This window comes from Urocitellus parryii, chromosome 5 (assembly GCF_045843805.1).
Source record: "Urocitellus parryii isolate mUroPar1 chromosome 5, mUroPar1.hap1, whole genome shotgun sequence".
Lineage (NCBI taxonomy): Eukaryota > Metazoa > Chordata > Mammalia > Rodentia > Sciuridae > Urocitellus > Urocitellus parryii.
Window position 1 is genome coordinate 81,981,658 of NC_135535.1, and position 21,834 is coordinate 82,003,491.

At 37.0% G+C, this 21,834-nt stretch overlaps 1 protein-coding gene across 1 annotated transcript in view; it reads left to right on the forward strand.

The window, feature by feature from the left end:
* LOC113175576 (transmembrane O-mannosyltransferase targeting cadherins 1) overlaps positions 1-21,834 on the forward strand; it is a 268,687-nt gene that overhangs the window by 132,344 nt on the left and 114,509 nt on the right. The window contains exon 8 of the mRNA XM_077798495.1: positions 6,656-6,845. Coding sequence (XP_077654621.1) covers positions 6,656-6,845 — 190 coding nt within the window. The remainder of the gene's footprint in view (positions 1-6,655; positions 6,846-21,834) is intronic.

Below are 21,834 nucleotides of genomic sequence, written 5' to 3' on the forward strand. Positions count from 1 at the left end.
ATGAATCCTACTTGGTCATGGTGTATAATTTTTTTGATATGTATTTGAATCCGATTCGCCAGAATTTTATTGAGGATTTTTGCATCAAGGTTCAAATTCATTCTACGAGGCCAACATCACCCTGATTCCGAAACCAGACAAAGACACTTCAAAGAAAGAAAACTATAGGCCTTATTTTAATATCAGGTTGATTTCCATATATTTAAGGAGCCATTTTAGTAGGAAAGACAGGCGTATTAATGCACAGGTAAAAATCAGGGTGATAAATCCTGATGCTAGAAGACACTAGCCTGGCATGGAGAGGGACTGTGACAAGAGAAGCTTGTCAGAGGAAGTGACATCCATGCTGGGACATGAAGGATCAGGGGAGTTGAAGTTCAGTCATCTATAAGAAGTAAATCTAGAAAGTGGGTGAGCTAATCAGGTGCTGCTCCCAGGAATGTGAAATCTGCAGTGGAGCCTCCTGGTGGCAAAGGGACCAGTATATAAAGACAACAGAGAAGTAGACGCCTGGACAACCCCAGGGACAGTGCTTACAGACTCAGTTATGAACAAGCACGAGAAGCCTAGAACAGACAGAGGAGGTAGATCAAATACCAAGACAACTGGGTAGCCACAAAGGAGACCTGGAGCCCCAATGGAGAGTACTACCTTTCTTTCTTGTAGCTGCTTGGTTGTGTTTCTAAGAAGAGTGGTTTTAGTCTGAGTTTCCTGTCTTTGTATTCTTCTGGGAAATTAAAAATAGCTCTACCATTAATTGAGCTGGTTTGATTGGATCACTGGTCTTCATAAACTTTAATGAGACACAGTGAGAAGCTGGTCAGAAGTTGTTTGAATCTCTTTTCCTGATTCATTAAGTGTTTGGAAATGGTCTTGCCATCTCAGTTCCCATGTGCTGAGTGAGACAGCAGGCATTCAGTGCTACTGATGGTTCATGGCCCTGGAATGTCCCCAGAGAGGGTCATAGCATTTACCTGGCACTTCTGTTGCTGTGGGGAGCAAGGCAATGAGGGTGACAGACCACCTTCTGCATCATCCATTTGATGGCAATTGTCTATGACTTTGTGCTTCCAGATCTGGTTTGGTGGGGGGGCAGTCAGATCTAATTTCTAGTCATCCTATCCTTGACTGTAGTTTTCCTTGAGTTTTTTTTTTTTTTTTGTGTGTGTGTGTGTGTGTGTGTGTCTTCTGTTTTTGTTCCCCATTATCGTTATAAGGTTCATCCACATTTTTGTATTCATTCTCATTGCTGAATAGATTTTCTTTCAATGCTATCCTATAATATGTGTATTCATTTTATTGTAGATGCACATCAGGGCTGTCTACAGATTTTGACTCTTAAGAGTAGTATTGTCTTGAACAATCTTATGCCTTTTGGGAAATATATGTGTGCAATGCTGGCTGGCTAGGTCAGAAAGTATGTATTTGTTTTGCTTTCTTGAAACTGCCTACAGTTCTCCAAAGTGGTTTAATCAATTTATAGTGGTGTTTCAAAGTTCCAAGTGCTCTATATCTTCACCAACACTCGATAAGATATTTTTTCACTTTAGATATTCTTGTGGGAGTCATTTTATTTATATATTTTTGTGATAATGGGGATTGAACCCTAGTGTTGCTTTACCATAGCTATATCCCCAGCCACTTTTTTTTTTTTTTTTTTGAGACAGCATCTTGCTAAGTTTCCCAGGCTGGCTCGCCTCAGCCTCCTAGGTAGGAAGGTTTATAGGTATGTGCCACAATACCTGGCCATTTTATAATTTTAATATTATACATTTTAATCCTATACTTTTAACTGTTCTTACAAAGTACCATGTTCATTTATAGTTTAAAACAATCTTTATTTGGTGGCCCTGCCTGTACCCTCTGTTATCCATCTTTCCACCTGTTTACATTCTGTGGAGATTTGAGAACCTCTTCCCTTAATTTTTCACTAGTCTCTGATTCCTTAAAATGCCGTTGAAATTTGATGTTATTTATATTATACCATACCCAACTGTGCAATGTGTGAATCTATTCTCACCAGCAACTCAGTGGAAATACCCTTGTAGAGAACAGGGCTAGATCTTCATACCCTTCAGCACCTAGAAAAAAAGCAGATAAGTAATCAATATTTATTGAATTCAGTTGTTGATTTTTGCCTTTTAAAAGGCTTAATGTGGGAAGTGGCTATACTCTGGAAAATGTTATAGGCAGGAGAAGAAGGTGCTACATACTGATAAGCAGATGATGCCTGCATAGTTCTATCATTGCTAGGGAATGGCAAAGCTGTGGAGACCCTTTGAAGCATGAGGGCTAACTCAGGAGTTGTGACGATGAAAATAGTCAACCACCTGGGAAGGAACAGAACACATCTCCAAGCCTGGTGGGTAGATGCAAAGTTGGGGCAGGGCAGGGTAATAAAGGCATCTTATGCTGAGTTTAATATTTTGATAGTGTTGGCAGTGCCCTGCCAAAGGAGGCAAGTGTGTTCAGTGAACCCAAGGCCCTCTCTTCATAAAACAATAAAGGATTTTATATGTGAAAGAAAAAGAATGCTTCTTTGAACAGTATTATTTTATGTAAAATAAGCAAGGGCTGTATATTTCTTCATGTGGTACATGATTTTTTTTTCATGTGTATCTACTGAAGGCATCTGCATAGGATAAGGAAATATGTTCGGGTGATGTTATTTCTTAGCCAAAAAGGTTTTTGCAAAGGCAGAGAACAGAATCTGTGTCTATTTTTTTCACTTAAAATACCCTTGATTTCCTTGATTAAAAATGCAGATTTCAATTTACAAAGTCAGTTTCAGCAGGTACCACTCAATGGATGCCATGTGCCCACAGCCTTAGCTTCTCTTTTCCCTTTCATGTATGTCTGTCATGAAGCCTCTTTAGTTTTTCCTGGCTTATCAATGAAAATGCATGACTAAATTGCTTAAGTTGAATTCCCGCCTCTCTGTGCTGTATATTTCATTTTGTTGGCAAGATGTTCTAACAGTTTTCCTCCTGTTAGCAGAATTTATAGTAGGAAAATTGGTAAATAATTCATTTTGGCTTTGCTCTGGCTTTGAAAAAAAGAGCCCAGCAGGGCAGAGATATTCCCAGATTATTTGGTTTCTGAAATTTTAGCAGGAATAAACAAGATGATTAGCTTGAATGTAATGCATAGTCAAGGAGTTAAAAAGAAATATTCTAGCTGTTGATTACAGCTAGCTCTACTAGCCCTCCCTAAAATGTAATTAGCTTTTGGAGTGATTCCAAATGGCTTCTTTGTGCTTAAACTTGCAAAATTTTCCAGTGCTATGTCAATATTTCAGATAGTACTTAAAGAGTTTATCAGCAACATGATCTGAATCCATATGCACTACAAGATAGAGAGTATCTCGGAGTTTGTAGATGTAACACATATTTTTTTTTTTTAAGAGGGAATGTTGGGATAAGTTAATAGTCTTGACCTTCCTAGTGTTATAGCAAAGGAAAATGCTTTTAGTTCTGTGGCTTACTTCACTTTTTAAACATATGAGTTACAGAGTGTAAAAAGTCATAATGAGCTTTGGTTTTGTTTTGTTCTTTTGTTTTTACATTTTTTTTGTAGTTGTAGATGGACAGAATGCCTTTATTTTATTTGTTTATTTTTATGTGATGCTAAGGGGCAAGCCCAGTGCCTCATACATGCTAGGCAAGCTGTCTGCCACTGAGCTATATATAGCCCCAGCTGCATAATGAACTTTAAAAAAAATCTATATAATGACATTGAGATTGTACATTTAAATATATATATATATATATATATATTTTTTTTTTGCTTTTTGCCAATATAACATTGCAAATGTAGAAAATATAAGTAACTGAGGACAACTTTCAGGGCAAAGCCAAAATGTTAATTTAAAATTAAAATAAGTAATTCTATGTAACCTTGGCTGATAGTCCATTGTTAAGCTGCAACCTAAAAATAAAAAAAGATATATATTTTTTGTTTGTTTGTTTGTTTGTTTGCAATTTTTTGCCTCTTTCCCCCTACTTAATGTTTTTATTATGAAAACATATCAAATATGCACAAAAGTAAAGAAAATGGCATAAATAACTTATACTTTATTTTCATTCATAACATCATAACCATGGCCATCTTGTTTCATCCATATCCAACGCTCTCATCTTCCCCCTTCTCCCTACTTAATTATTTCAAAGCAAATCCCCAATCTTGATTTTGATGTAGTCACCCTATTTCATATGTGTATAAGTATACACATATGATATGTTTCCAAAAGATTAGGACTAGTAATATAACCACAATACTATGATCACATTTTGAAAATTGATCATGATTCTCTATATCCAATTCTGTTGCCAGTCAACATTCCGATTTTTTTCTAATTTCCATAAATGATTAGTTTTAATAGTGATTTGCTTGAATTAACATCTAGACAAAATCTGCACTTTCTTTGGTGTCTCAGGCCACTTTCAACTTATAGATGACAATTATAAAGTATTTGCTTAAGAAACAGGGTCACTTGTCCTATGGTGTTTCCCACTTTCTGGATTCCCACATTGCATCACTGGGAGTCATGTGACATATACTGTTGTTTCCTGTATGTACTATGTATGCCCTTAATTTTAGGACTTGATAAAATTTAGGGCTTTGTTTTTGTTTTTGACAAGACTACTCTGTAGCTGTGCGTATTTCTATCAGGAGAATATTAGGCTCTTCATCTCTCTTTCTGTGATGTTAGAATTATTTAGTCATATTCAGGCACCTGATTTAGTCCATTCCATCCATTATAAAGTACATAATCAGCTTTTCACTTGATAATAATTTCAACAGCCATCAATGATTATTGCCTAGATCTATTACTTCAAAAAGAAATATTTTTTCGAGTAATTTTTAGGGGCCAGGGTATAACTGTGCAACAGGGTTGCTTGATTTTCCTATGGTGTTTCGTGGTTCAGCATTTGCCTGTAAAGCTAAATCCCAGAGAATCTTGTGGAAGGTGGACAGCAATGCCTGGAAGCTCTGTAAGGAGAGGAGACAAAAATGATGCCACCAGTTTTCTGTGGGGAAGACTTTTTATGTGACAGTTCCAAAGACACAAGCCTAAAAAGGAAAAGGTAGTTTTTCGTTTTTGTTATATGACAAAGTCTGGATTCCATCTGAATTCCATCATATTATTTGTATATTACCATTTTATTAAAAATTATAGTAGAGAGGAAAGTGTTGAGAAACCCCACTGCAATATCCCCACTCCTTCCACCCATTTCTCTGTTGGAACTTGAGGGTCTGGGCAGTGAATCATGATCTCCAGTGACTGTCCCCTTGATGGTCGTGGGTGATTTTCCGTGGCCAACCTTCCAGGAAAAGGAAGAAGGGGAAGGTTGGAAGGTCTGGGAAGGGCAGCTACATTGACAGGAATTGAAGCTGCTTTGACTCTGAACTTTGGAAGGTAACTTAGAAAACACCTGATGTAACCTCTGTCAAGCCAAGAATCCCTCCAGGAGTCTGAGGAGTGGGGAACACTCTCTCTTCCCACTGTGTGCACTTACTGTATTCATCTTATTCTGCCTTTTCAATTTAGTGTGTTCCATTTTTACTACTGGATAATACATTCTACGAGGATAAGGAATTATCTAATTTTTCTCTTTAATCTCAAATAGGAGTCAGAATGAACTTAGTTGAACATTAGCAAAAGTGTTGAAAACAGATTTCCCTCAGTGACTGTTGACATTGGGGAAGGAGCTGAGTCTTCTGGTTGTGCAGGGAGGTCGGCCTTTTGAAAGGAGATTGGGGGAGGGAGTGGAGCCAGGGCTTGGCAGAGTCACAGTAGTGAAAACTATAGAATTGGTCTGTGGAAATGCCATTGAACCAGCTGTGTCTGCTGACCAGCAGTTGTTAAGTTAGGATTCTATCCTCTCACAGAGACTGAGTTGACCAAGGCCGTATCCTTCCTAATGATTGCATTTTCAAGGAATGGCTCTTGGATCCTGAGAGAGATGTTTCTAAGTTGAAAGAGACATATATTCACAATCCTAAGCCCTTTATCATAATGCTCTAAGAAAGGGAAGTGAGGAGCCTATTGTTATATTGACTAAAGAATAAATTCTCCTGGAAGCATTGTGAGTTCTCATGCAGGTATTTTAATGGGGGAGTATATGTGTCAATCTATTATAAAAATGATGAAATATTTTCAAATCTATTGCAAGATTCTGGGTACTGTTAAGAAGGGACATTTTGAGCTGGGTTTGGTGGTACATGCCTATAATCCCAGCTACTCAGCTACTTTTTCCAGCTATGTTTGGCTAAGCAATTGAGTGCCCCCAAGTTCAATCCCCGGTACCTGAGGAGGGCGGGTAGTATGCTTTCATCAAACTTTTCTTTCCTGGAATTTATCTAGGTTGTAATATATTTATTGATTTGCATGATAATATATGCTATGAGAACTGTCTTCACTTCTTTACCACCAAAAGGCCAGCATCTGACCCAGTGGCTGGAAGCAATCAGATCTATCCCCAGACGACCACTTTAATGAATAAATGAATGAATGGCTTGACATCTTGTCTTGTCTTCTATAAGATAAAAATGATAGAAAAGAAACACTGTTTAATAGAAATACAGTGAATAAATGTTTGCAGTATGTCCTGATTCTGAGTTGTATTTTAGTAATTTTTTTTTCTCCTCGTAGATTCCTTACTTACTCCTACCTCCTGGCCTTCAACGTGTGGCTTCTGCTTGCGCCTGTTACCCTGTGCTATGACTGGCAGGTGGGCAGTATCCCTCTGGTAGAGACCATCTGGGACATGAGGAACTTAGCCACTGTCCTTCTGGCAGTTGTGATGGCCCTGTTGAGCCTGCACTGCCTAACAGCCTTCAAGGTAATTTCCTCAAAAAATCAAATGGACTCTGCATATGAAGATAAATGTTCTATGTTCAGTAATGTTCTTTTATAACAGAAGGTCTGGGTCTGAATATGGTTGTTCTTATCTATAAAACTTTGTGCGTTTCAAGTTTTCCTAATAGGTAATTTATATTTTAGCAGTGATAACAAATAATGCCTACCTTGGTTTTATATTTACTACCCACTTCACAGAAATTGAATCTGAAGTTTTACAAACAAGAAGTTTTTTTCCAACTATGTTGGCTTATTTTTGAAGTAATTTGTTTTATTTCAAGTAATTTATTTGATAAATCATGATAAATAATACATTTATAAATATTTAAAATATGGTTAAGATTCTGCTTACACTAATGGCTGACTAAGTAGAGTGATTATTTTCCTCTTCTTCACCTTGAAAAGACATAAAGCTGGAAATGCAGCCATTTCAGAAATGACCAAAAGTAGCAAAGAACTGAAAAATGTTTATTTACAAAAAACTTCTATTGCACTGGTGAAAAATGCTTCTTGCTTGAGAGTGTTACCATCCTCCAGATCTGGTGGAAGAAATTCACAGGTTTAGTATTTGGAATGGCTAATTTGGTATGGGAAAGAAGCAGGATAGCCAGAGATTTCAGGGATAGATTTTACAGGCAAGAAAACTATAGAGGAGCTGAGATAATATATACCCCATGCGTTCATGGCTAACTGCTAAGCAACGTGTGCACATATCACCAAGGAACACAAGCAGAATTAAAATCTGGGAGACTTACTTAATTACTGCAAGTCTGAATGAATTCTTGAACCCATACCCAGATTGGGTAGCAGAGAGTGAAAGCTTTACTGACTCGAGTCATCTCTGTATAGCCTTTGTCCAAATCATTGACTGACCACAAGCCATGAAGGCACAAGAGATCCAGGCAGAAGAAAAAAACTAACCAAGCAAAAATTTCAGCACTTGGCAGAGAAACATATTTTCCAGTTTGAGTCCTGACAGGTTCATCAAATATTTTAAAACAGTAAAACCAACAATTTTACAAGAATAAAATAGAATCCAGAATCACTACAATGTATGATATACAATACCTAGTTTTTAACCAGAGATTAGTAAACATAAGAGGAAATGGGAGAGTGTCACTCAAATTCAATGGAAAAACAAGAAAAGAAACAAGAATCAAAGGAAATGAAAAAGAAATGAAATTCCAGATTTAAACCCACATTATGTGCTGAATTGATTTTTTTCCTTGGGACAAATTTGCCAAGGTAATTCAATGGAGGAAAGGGTAATCTTGAAATAAAAGATGCTTATATAACTGAATATCTGTAAGAAAAAACCTTGACCTTCACTTCATACTGCATACAGAAATTAATTTTAAGTGGATTTGTAGTGCTAAACAGAAAAACTAAATAAAACCAAAAATTACAAAGAAACAAGAGAAGAAAAATCTTTGCAAATTTGGGTTAAACAAAGATTTCTTAGAACACATTAACTAAGCCTCTAAAAGAAGAAGTCCATAAATTTGACATCATCAAAATTAAATTTTATTCATCAAATGATAATGTTAATCAAATAAAGAGGCAAGCCACATATTAGGAGAAAAACTTTCAATACGTATATCTACAAAGAACTTGTATCAAGAATATTTATAAAGCACTCTTAATATTAAAACAACAACAACAGCAACAACAAAACTGATTAAATCTAGCAAAGGTTCTGGTGGAGAGGGTTAAAATATGCTATTCTGGCATATTGAGGTACAACCACTTGAAAAACTGCAGGTTCAAAAAGGTCATTCTGATCTTCATGCTTTTTCTTAAAATCAGAAAAAAAATTTCCATGGGAAAGATATTGTACCTATACTGCAAGGAAAAGCAGTGTCTTTATCTTCCAAGAATTAGAAGTCAGGACTGAAAATTCCATTTAATTATTGATTCAATAACTCTTCTCCTTTAAGTCTTCTCATATAACTTAATTTACATTCTCATCTTTTCCACTTCTTTGACTAATCCAACGTGTAGGTAACTGACTTTACTTGCTTTGGTGGGTTCCTATGCCACATAAAACTTATATTATTACTTTCTCCTGTTAATCTGTATTCTTTTTAAAAAATATTTGGAAATTTTCTAGTTTTCTTTTAAAAAAATTTTTTTAGTTGTAGATGGACATAGTACCTTTATTTATTTATTTATTTTTATGTGGTCCTGAGGATCAAACCCAGTGCCTCTTATATGCAAGGCAAGTACTCAGCCACTGTGCCTCAATCCCAGCCCTAATCTGTATTATTTTAATGTAATTCTTGGACCCAGGTAGACCCTAGATGGAGCTGGAGTTTTGCTGCCACTAAAAGACACCTCACAAAAGTAGATACACAGAGACCAATAAACACATTAAAACAAATGCTCAGTATCATTTGTCTTTAGGAAAATTCAAATGAGAACCACAGAACAATACTATTAGAATGAATGTCCTCAGCAAGATTCATGATACTGTATTGGCCAACCTAGGGCAATCTAACCCTCATACGTGACTGGTGGGAATTAGAAATACCTCAGCCATTTTGAAAACTTTGGCAGTTTCTTTAAACAGTTGAACATAACTTTAAGCAATTTTATTTGCTAAAAAGAAATGAAAACATATGCCCACACAAACGTTTTATATGCGACTCATCACGGCTGCTTTTTTTAACAATACTGAGAAAATGAAAACAATCTAATGATCTCAATTTGTAAACGCACAAACTCAATGTAATAAATTGCTCAGAAATTTAAACAATGGAGTCATAAAACAACATGGATAAACCTCAGACCAATTATGCTAAATAGAGAGCTTTGCCAGATTTATAAGACTGTATCCTGAGGAACTTCCTTAAACCAAACCAGACTTCTTCTTATCTCACTGTCATTCTGAAAAGTGCAGTGCCTGGATGTGTATGCCTAAACTGTCTCCCTGATTCTGTCCAGACAAGTCTTTTGACTGCCACAAAATGACCCAGCAATTCCCTATCTGTAGAGGCCCTCATTAGCCAGTCCAAAAATTTTCATAACAAGGGACACAAGATCAGAGGACTTCTTTGTTCCAATCCTTAAATAAGGTTTTCCCTCCACAGTGCCTTTCTGGAACACATGTTGGGTCCATCTGCCCTTGGTGGTATGTAAAAAAGTATGATTCCTATTCTTGAGTAAACACTTTCTGTGCTTATACTGTAGCCCAGTTCCATGATACCAAATGATTGCACTGGTATGAAAGTCTGGAAAAGGCACAATTATAGTAACAGACATGTGGTGGTTGCCATTGACAGTGAAGAGTCTTGAAAGAGCTTTTGGGGATTTTTGCATGCTTTTTAAAGTTTGATTGTGGCAGTGGTTGCTGGCCCACCTGGTTTAATCAAAACCCACTAACATGAACACTTAAAATGGGGGAATTCTCTTGTATGTGAACTGTATCTCAATAAAGCTACAAAAACTTGAAAATGTTACAAATAGATTAAACACTAGAATGAACACAGAACTTAAATTTAAGTAAATAATATAAGATCTGATCCTGAAAATTGGATTAAAAACCATTTCCAATTATTGAAACATCCTATTTTTTAAGTTAATATTAAAGTCACATAATATACAATTAACCATTTTAAAATGTACAATTTAATGGTCTTAATATATTCACAGCACTATGCAACTCCCAGCTCTTTCTAGCTTCAAAGTTTTTTCATCAGCTCATAAAAAACTCCCCTGCTTATTAAGTAATCACACCCAACTCTTTGTTCCTCTGCACTCTGTTAACCTCTCATCTGCTTCCTGCCCCTATGGATTTGCCAATTCTGGATATGTATATAAAAGGAATTGTATACAGTGTGTGATCTTTTGTGTCTGGCTTCTTTCACTTAGCGTGGTATTCTTGAAGTGCATAAAAGTTGAAGCATGCATCAATACTTTGTTCCTTTCCAGGCTAAATAGTATTTCATTGCTCTTATATACTACAATTTGTTTACCAGTCCTCCATTGATGGACATTCAGGTTTTTATATCTTTGGCCTATTCAAATAATGCTGCTATACACATTTGTGTGCATGTTCTCTGTGGACATATGTTTTTAATTCTCTTGGGTGTATCACTAGAAGTGGAATTGCTGAGTCATATAATAATTCTGTTGTTAACTTTTTGAAAAATTGCCAAACTGCCCTTCCCTACTGCCCACAGTGGCTGCCCAATATAGAAGGGTTCTTTTTTTCTCCAAATTCTTGCCAACACTTCTTATTTTTTGTTATTTTGATTGAGGACATCCTAGTGAATGTGAAAAGATATCTTCCTGTTTGATCTGCACTTCCTCAGTGATCTGTGAGCATGTTTTTCATATGACTCCTGGCCATCTCTGTATCTTCAGACAAATGACTTTTCAAGTTCTTTGCCCATTTTTTAATTAGGTCATTTGTCTTTTTGTTGTTGAGTTGTAAGAATTCCTTTTATGTGTGGGATATTAAACCCCTAAAAGAGATTTGATTTCCTAATATTTTCTGTCATTCTGTAGGTTGTCTTTTCACATTCTTGCTAATGTCCTTTGATACCCAGGCGTTTTCAGTTTTTATGAAGTTTGTGTTACCTGCTTTCTTTCTGTTGCTTAAACCTTTATTGTCAAATGTCATGAAGGTTTACCACTGTGTTTTCTTATAAAAGTTTAATGGCTGTTGCCTGTATTTAGGTCATTGTTCCATTTTAACTAAAATTAAATTTTGTATGTGGAGTGAAGTAGGGGTCCAACTTCATTCTTTTGCATGCAGTTATTCAGTTTTTTTCTGTACTGTTTTTCTAAGAGTTTATTCTTTTCCCCAAATGTCTTGTTTTAAAGTAACCATCTCAGTTGCATTTTTATAAATCCATTGTATAAAGCAAGGATGATGTGAAATACCATTCTTGAAAATTATGGCCTGCAAATTACTTAACCAAACTTGAGCTCAAAATCGCCTTCTTAGTCTACCTTAAGCACCCAAATTAAAATGCAGCCGCATACTCTCTACTCCTTTCCTCATCTCCCTTTCACTTTTTAACTGTCCTTCACTATTGTTTCTGAAATGCTATATAATTTGGTTATTTTATTGTTTCCACCAAGAAGATAGAAATTTTGTATTCAATCTTGTTTACTGCCATATATCTAGTATCAAGCTTGTGCCACATGCAGTATTCATGACTTATATCTTATTGTTTGCTGTTCAGTGTGATCTAAAATAAAATGCAAGAAGTTACTAATTTTCTTCAACTAGATATTCATGTGCAGTATACAGAGTATGCAGAACTTTGCTTATTTTTTTTAAAGTAACCTGTATCTAAGACCCATTAGAGCACCATTCCCAATAACAGTATGCAATGTTTGGGGTGAATGCAGTGTTTGAGTGAGTATGAGGATCTGGCCTTATTAGGATCTGGCCTTAGCCCATGGCTTGGCCTGCCTGCTGGATGGTTAACTGATTTCAGGAACAGATGCAGTGGAGGCTGGATTGGTATGTTAGTAGGCTTTTTCTTGACTCCTTACCAACTAATTAAGAAAAATGGTGAATCTCACAGGCTATCCACCCCATCAGATGTGTTAAATAGGAACTTTCATGATGGCAAAGGACCCCACACACAGGCAAGCATTGATCCTCCCTAAGCGTGTCTTTGGTAACATGATGAGTGAATGACAACTCCTTCCTAGGAAGGCTCTTCATCCTTTTCTTTCAAGAAATTTGTTTCAAAGTCACTTCAATGTATGGTGAGAAAATTAGGACAGCAATCCAGCTGAGGAGATAGTAAAACTTAGTTCTTCTATGGTAGCTTTTATCTTGAAAAATTCTTTGCAAACATTAACTAGAGCCTTTAGCAGTTCTTGGAGTCCACTTAACAAGTTCCGATTTTTTTTCCTTGAGAGGCCAGAGACAGAGGTTTAGCTTCTAGCTCCTGTTTCTGTGTCCTAGCTTCTCTTTTCTTGATTTTCTTACACTCTAAAAGGAAGACAGGAATCTGGTCTTAAAAATCAGGATCTCCTGCTAGTTAGTAACCTTCTAAAGTGGGACTAATATGGATGTTTTTCTGTGCGATGGTTAGGGACTTTAAGTCCCATAAAAAGTGAGATTCGATTTTAATGAAAAGCTCTTCCTTTATGAATATTCTTCTGTTTGTTTTTTTTAAAGAATTGTTTTTAATAATGTCAGCAAAGCACAGGTATATCTAGATAGAGTACTTACAAAGGATGTGTGTACTATGTGAATAAGTCTTGAGTTGAAGTTATTTTATAATCCCTGACAATGTTCTTAAATTTTGAACTAATGAGGCTATACAACACACTATCAAGGGGAAACATTATTGGATAAACAAGCATATGGACTAAAGCCAAAGAGTCATGGAACATATGTTTTCTATTTCCGTCTCGGATTGATCTCAGTCATACCCAATCAACCTTGGCCTATATTGAGGGGAGAATATGTTCTCATTAGCCTCACCACTTCTTCTTAGCATCTCAGTATTGAAGGAATGCCTCCTAGTTCCTGGGATTAGAGCAGTGAACAGAACCAAGGTCCTGCTGCCGGGAGCCAAAGCTTAAAACTTAAAATTGTCTTTATATGTCACATTTAAGTCCTATGTAGAGACCAGGACTGACCTCACACATGCAGTGAAATTTGAGCAGAGGCATGAAGGAAGTACAGGAGTGAGGGAGGAAGAGAGTCCATGTAGAAGGGAAGCAGGGATCGAGGTCCTGAAGCTGGAAGGATTAGAGCTCTCACAGATGGCAAAGGGGATAATATGACTGGAACAGAATGGGCCAGGGTAGAGTGTGTGAAATGACAATGGCATCAAGGAGCTGAAGGCATGTGTGTGTGTGTGTGTGTGTGTGTGTGTGTGTACACACGCACACAGGATCAAGCCTGTATTGACTTAAGCAATTGCCTGCCTTCCCTTCTCCTGCCTTGGCCCTTGCCAGGCCATGGAGGATGGGAAACGAGATTAGGGGAAAGAATTTAGGTCCTTTACCTGCTTCAGTGTGTATTTATATGGAATAGGAGATGGAGATTAAAGAGAAAGGACAGCTTTAGTGTTGAATAAGTTATCTAAAAATATTTAGATAAGTTACATAAAAATAAGTTACATAAAAATCTTTCCTTTGCTAATATTAACCAGGGTTGTTTTTTTTTCCTTTCTTTTTCTTTTTTCCATCACTTTGAGCAAAATTTATGATTGCAATCTTTGTTTCTTCTCCAACTCATCAGAACCCATCTTCTGACTTCTTACCTTGTTATCAACTGTGACACTGGAAGGGCTAATAAGTATACTCTATCCCATTATAATTTTATTTATACTTATCCTAATAAGTATATTAATTTATATTAATATTTTAATAATTAAGTTTGAAAAGCTACAAATGAATACATGGAAGAGATAAAATAACAAATGTGTTATCATACCCAAGCCTCACCTTCCATAGACTTCCATTGAATATTTGGTTTTGTTCATTGGTATCCTGAGAACAAGAATAAATTCTTTCTTTTATAGAAGTAAGTTAGACACTATTTCAAATTACAGGCAGTTCCTGGCCATGTCTGCATCCATCCGGACTGTAGGTCAGCCAGGCAGGGAATAGATTTTTGACTTTTGATGAGATCTTGTGCAGAATTGCATGGGAAGAAGACTAAGAAACAAAATGTAAATGTTTCCTTTCCCTAGAAATAGCCACAGAATGAATTTAGAGATTGTTTTTAGTTTGCTCTATTTTCATAGCATAGGAAATTTAAGACCTCAAGTAGTAATTCTTTTATATATATCACAGAAAAGCTCACTTGGCATCTTTGAAAATTTAAAAGTATAATTCATCCTGCTCCATGGCTTTTTTTCCATCTTCTCTTCCTGTCCATACCCTTATTTTCTAGGCATATATTTGAGCTTATATGATGTAATGTTGAGAACAATCTAGAAATTCATTATTGTAATGGGCTCTTTTTAACAGTGAATTTTGAAGTGAACTCACTTGTTCTCAGACTCCATGGTGAGGATACTCACTCTGTGGGAACATACATACAGCAGAGACAGAGGGTAGTGATACCATGAGAGCTGTCGCTTCCGTTATTTTCTATGAACCGTGAATGTTTAAACACTAGGAGAACCACAGGCTGAAAATACACTTGGGTTTTTCTTTATGACTCTTCCAGACTTTATGTCAGATTGGTGACTTGCAATAAAAAGTGACATATATCAGGAAAGTAGCCAGTCTAATTTGAATTGTTTAGGGGAGTTAATACCATTGGGCTTTCTCTTTATAGTTCCTCATTTCCCGTGTCCTCTAATGTGGTTTCACTGCATTATGGAGGAAATGCCACTAAATTATATTTAAGAGTAATTTATTTGGTATTGGTTTTTTATTACATTCTCACAGGGTATCTTGAGAATTTAGTGTATTTTTATACCTTTTATAATCCTGTAGTATACCTGTAAGTGGAAAGCATGAAAAGGAAGAGGGGGGATAATGACATCTGGTTTTCCTAATAATGCCTTCAACAATGACATGGATGTCTTTTGGGAACAGACTTTAGGCAGTGGAGGTCTCTCCTGCCCTACACTCTTTAAGTGTGGGTCTTTGAGGAAGTTTGTGGGGTTTTTTGTTTTTTAATGTTTAGTAGATGGTCAGAGTTTTGTCCCAGTCTGTGTATCCATTCTCGGTTTTCCACATCGTTCCCTTGAAATCAACAAAAATTCCTGGCTGTAGCTGTGAGCCATGGAAAATGAGCCAAATTCTCAGGTCTACATGGAGACAGGTCTTCAACTTGACCAGTGGAGATGACCGCCAAGTGACAAGTTGGTGGAAAGGAAAGGATGGAGGTGAGGATGGACCTAAGTATCTCCTCACTTCATGCCTGTCCCCAGCCTTGCTCTTGATTTGTCTCCATGCTCAGCCTTATCACATCCCCGCTACTCACCAAAAGGGGAGCCACCTAATGTACAGAGATAGTCAGCTTGAAGTCTCTCTTTTAAATATATCCCCATATATATTCCAACAAAGAGGTTAAATTATAATGAAAGCCACTATTGGAAAATGATTGTTTGCATATTGATATCCTAACACCTCATTCCAGAAAGAACTTGAAGGAGCTTATGGGATTCAATATAATACAACAGAATTGACCAAGGGATGGCAAACTTTGTTTTGTTTGTAAATGAACAGGATAGTAAATACTGAAGAAAGCTTTGCAGTCCAAGCAGTGTCCCACCTATTCAATTTTATCATTGCAGGAGAGATCAGAAAACCCCTGGGTAGAATACTGTATTACTATGTACTCATACATTTGAACTAAGCATACATTCAGATTTCTGGAAATTATTTTACATGTTGTTCAGCCAAATAATAGGTTATAGTCTTATTACAGCACAAAGATCATTAAATTCTAGAATAGCCACTATGAAATCTGGCAAAATAAACATCATGTTTTAATATAGTGTATAGTAAAGTAACATTAAACTTGGGCAATGAAGATTACATTTAACACTGAATGGCTCTATGCCAGTGCTGATTCCCCCTCTCCCCGTCCCCTTTTGGCTAACATTTTTCTTTTTAGTTCCCATTCTCTACAGAGAGCACTTTCTCTATTCCTTTTCTGACCTCAATTCATGAAAATCCTCCTTAAGCTATTTTATTTCCAATCTTTCTGGCCCATTTGTAGCCCATCTTTTATGTTCTGCATTGGACCCATCAATAGATGAGGCCCTGATAATGGCTTGCCCCCGGGCCATCTGTCTGTGCCTTCCAATGTCATGAGAATAGCCACTGTTTGAGATCAGCTTTGCATCAGGCTTGGCCAACCCATTTGGTCCAGCTTCTTCTTATTGCACTCAGTAGACTTTTCCACTTGCCATCTTACCTGTGGTGATGGTGCTCTGCTGCTTGGGTCACATTTTTCCAACTCAGTAGCTATAGTTTATGTTGGCCCTTAGGCCGTGTTCCAAAGCTAAAATTGTTGCCTATATCAATTTTCTGATGAGAGTCTGAAAATGAACTTACCATTTCATCTGATTCCTGCTGGAAAATAGAGAAGTTGGATTCACACTCTATTTTTAAATGGAACCTATTTAAAGATCCATTGCTACTGTGTCTTCTCACATATTTTTATGCTATTGCTTTGCTATATGTGATACAAACTGTATTGTGACTTGTGTTTTGTGATTCTTCCCAGAGTTCCAGATCAAGAGGCCTGAGACTGGAGCAGGGTAGGCTATGGAGCAGAGTCTGACCAGTTGTGTAGTCTCACCTCCATGAGCCCCATAGGGTGAGGTCAGACCAGAGCAAGACACATGACCATACAGTGGCTGGCACATAGGGAAGGCTGGAGACCTAGTAGCTGTTTTCATAGTCTTTGTCATCACTATCACTGTGAAATTTTCACAGCATAACTCTAGGAGAGCAATAAGGGCTCTTGTCTCCATTTTGTAAAAATATCAGACTAAAAATAAACAAAATAAATCCAGTGGACTGCCTTTGTCAAGTCTATGTACTTCAGGGTCCAGGCACACTTACATAATTGGAATCTATGTGTGATGTTATTATTGCTTATGAAAATTAGCCCTCTCCTCTTCCCTTCATCCTCCACTTTCAGTGGCAGGGAGCTCTTTTAAAATTCGTGTTGCAAGAGCTAATTCTAGTATGTACTTCCAAATTTTTAATGTTAAAGCATAACGTGGGAAGGCAATGTGTTCAAATGTAACAGAAAAGCAGGGTGTAACATGGAACAATTCTGTTAGTTAAAATTGAATGTTTATCAAGAGAAAGAAAACAGTGGCAAATGCCACCAATATGTATGTATAAATATGAACACTGAAGTCATCACCTCTGCACCTCCAGGCTTTACTATAAAATGATATATTATAGGTGCCTTTAAAAATATTTGAAAATTTAGCAAAAGTAGATTTAAGAAAGGACTTTTTCCCTCCCCCCACCTTGGTTCTGGGGATTGAACCCAGGATTGGTGCATGTAACCAAGCTCTCTACCACCAAGCCACACTCCCAGCCTTTATTTTGTTATTTTTAAAATGTTGTCATTCTTAAAACCTCTTGCTGAATTTCCCCCTTCCCCTCAGTGGTGAATGTTGGAAGACTAAATAGACACAAAAAATGCCAACATTTTCTTCAGTAGGCCTCTGAAAATCAGAATCCCTGGAGCCAAAGATTTACTTATTGTCAATGATTAACAAGTCACCTGTGAAGTTTTTCTCCTTGTTCTGGAACTGAAACTTTTACGAATCCGTTTTGCTGATTTCTGTATAATGTACAGTTCTCTTGTACCTGGAGTGCTCCACTCAGCTTTTGATCTGGGCCTGCAGGAGTTTTTCCACATCATTAAATAATTTGTTTCATTCTTTGCCTTCACGGGGCAATTACATTTTCACAAGTCACACTACTTAATAAGAAAATGACTTACCTACCCCTCTGGTGTTTGTACCTTGTTGGAAGACTCACTGAATTTATTAATGAAAGAATTAGATAGTTGTGTAATGGGAAAAAGAAGTTTTCAGACATCACTAACAGCTTTATTTCTCTTTGCTGATTTGTGTGCTTTGTGGTTCTCAGCATGAGTTCTTGTAGTCTATAGTAAACGCTTTTACTCCAAAAGTGCCAATTTTTGAGGGGTAATTTTAAGTTTTAACACTTGCTATTTCTCTTAATGCAATGATTCAGACTCACATAAAAGCAACCTATTACCACTTAGCTTACAACACTTCTGATTGTTTTTAAGTTTAAAAAAGGTCAAAAGGTATTTTTGTAACTCCTGGAGCTGTTCTGTCCTTTTTATTTCCATGAGAACATAAAAGCTGTATTTAAAGGAGCACATTTTTTTTTCCATCTTATTCTAAGAAAGTCACGGAATAAGTAATTAGCACTCTCAGAGATAAAAGTAGCAAAAACACATCCCTCTAAGCTGAAAGCCCATTGGATTGCTTATTGAATTGGAAAATACAAAGGAAACAGTGACTGACTGCCAGATTCTTTAGATGGTGAGCTGAAGTACAGTGCCCAGCAAATCCAGAAAGGGATGGTAAATGAGAAAAATATGGCATGAGGGAAATCCCCCCTCCCAATCATATAACACCTAAAATTCCTTATTTTTTGCATGCATATCTAAAAAGGTAGCATAGAATATTAGAAAGCAAGTTTGTAATGAAACTTAATTCTTTATCTACATTATGACACATCAAAAATGTTGATGATAAGTCTTCAGAGCTTCTTTCTCACCTGTAATATAATAAGAAATAGTACAGATAGTGCACCTCACCATGGTCCACTCAGTTGTAAGTGCCATCTGTATACAGTCCTGTGCAGATCTATGTGGACCTCTCAGATACAGTGTTCGGAAATAACTCCTGAGATTACCCATCCGCCTGTTTCCTCATCAGTTTTCCATCTCAGTGCATTCTACTATTTGCTTAAATAGTAAAATCTCAGGGTTTTATGGTTCTTCCACTTTCTCTTAAATACCATATTCAGTCCATATTCAAAATATCCTGCGAGCTGTACTTAGAATCTCTCTTAACAGTGACTGCTTCTCACCAGCATCATTGCTATCTTCTACCATGGCCTCCTAACCAGTCTCCCTGCTTCTCCCAGGGTGCCAGTAGGACAGTCTAATCTCAACACAGTGGAGGGAGTGATTGTTTCAAGATGTAGGTCAAAACTGTATCCTTTTTGTGTGTCAAACTGGGTGGTTCCTTCTTTCTTTCATCATAACCTTTACAATGGGCCAAAATGTTCTATGTGCTCTGGCCTCATCCCTCCTCCACCCCATTCTCTCTGGTTTCTGCCTCAACTCATTTCCTGCTATAAAACGTGTTTTATGACTGACTCTGCTGTCCCCTTCAAGCTTGCTTAACTGGCACCTTTTCAAGGAGGCCTGCTCTGACCACCATGTTAGAATTGCAGTCACTCTTTGCCCAGCTTGGGTTGAGATACCCCTCACCAGTCTTGTTCTTTTGCATAGAATTTGTGGGTAGGGATCTGCTTTACACACTAATGTATTTCAAGGAGCCTAGACTAGTACCTGAAAAAAAAAAAAGACAAAAGTGATTGATTACTAAATTCTTTAAGTATTTGCTTCTTTTTTTTTAATATTTTTTATTGGTTGTTCAAAACATTACAAAGCTCTTGACATATCATATTTCATACATTAGATTCAAGTGGGTTATGAACTCCCATTTTTACCCCAAATACAGATTGCAGAATCACATCAGTTACACATCCACATTTTTACATAATGCCCTATTAGTGACTGTTGTATTCTGCTACCTTTCCTATCCTCAACTATCCCCACTCCCCTCCCCTCCCATCTTCTCTCTCTACCCCATCTATAGTAATTCATTTCCTTGTTTTTTTTTTCCCATTCCCCTCACAACCTCTTAAATGTAATTTTGTATAACAATGAGGGTCTCCTTCCATTTCCATGCAATTTCCCTTTTCTCTCCCTTAAGTATAATGCCCAAATGGACTATTTCTTTGGTAACAAGACATATTGTTGAGTGAACAAGTAATCCATGCCTATGTTTTATCAAGAAAACCACTGTTGAGAAAGGGGAAGTTTCCAGAAGTACTTTGGTAAGGCCAATGACTGGAGGAACTTCTCTGATATTGTGCTTCATTACCTGCTGGCTCACTGCACTTTCTGCATCTCATAGGCAGAGGCCAGGAGTCTGAGTAGCAGCCTATAGCCACGTATATAGCTCTGTGATAAAAGTAGAAATGATCTTGAAATCTGACAAGGTATTCAGAGACAAGCAGAATATATTCATAGGGAATATGTAACTGCAGGACAGTGCATTCAGAGAGGGAAACAATAACGTGAAATATTATGTATTTCTTTGATTTCACTGGTCCTAAACAAAGTGCTGAGTATAGGGAGTAAAGATAGAATAAGACCCAGGAGCTGCCTTGAAGAACCGGTTTCTCTACTTCCATTGCATCCACCCCATCTCTGAGACAGTTAACCTTGTAAACTCAGATATGATCTAATCAAGACTCCTCCCAAGAACCTTCCTGCTTATAGGTCTTATCCTGGCTGATGCCCAGACTGTGCAGTGGTCCCATGGTTCAAACCCAGGACCTTGCACTTGCTAGGCAAGCACTCCATCACTGAGCTACATCTCCAGCTCCTCTTTGTTTTTTCTTTTGAGACAGCATCTCACTAAATTGCTGAGGCTGACTTGGAACTTGAAATCTTCCTACCTCAGTCTCCAAAGTAGCTGGAATTAAAGGCATGCACCATTGTGTCTGGATTATATAGTGATTTTTTTTTTTTTGCATAGAAAAGGATGATCAGCTGTGTTCCATCTCTACCAAGAACAGAACAACAACAACAACAAAAAAATAGTTGCATGAAAGCTATCATTGAGATGCAGTAAAAAATTTTGTCAGTGAGATGATTTTTTTAGGACAGATTGTAGAAACTCCCAAAGTAGAAACTTCTTTTTAATTTCATTCTGCTGCAGCAATTTATACCAACATTTCTCAAGTATGTTGTAGCATCATTCTAGCCTATAGTTAAGGTTGCTCTAATTAAAAAAATATATATTTAAATGCATTTCAGAAGCACTAGGTTTAAAAAGTTAAACAACTTCTGTACTGGAGGACTGCACAAATCCTTACTGTGCACTAAGTCTTGTGAATTTCCAAAATCAGTCCCGGGTAAATAGTATTTTTCAAATTAATTTGAATTTGGAACCACTTTCCAGGGCTTCTTGTCAGTCAGAGTTCTAGTAATATGCTTTGGGAATCATTGACTTAGGCCAATGAAAAGGGCTGGGTGTGTGTATCTTGAGAGTCCATTCCTGGGCAGAATTTAAGGCATGCTTGCCTTCTTTGAACCTTCAAAACCAGCAATTATAATAGCATCGATAAAATAATTTTTTATTATCTCTTTAACAATACCACCTGCAAAATGATTCCATTGAAACCAATTCTTTGTGAAAGTTGCGACCTTGAGACCGATTCAT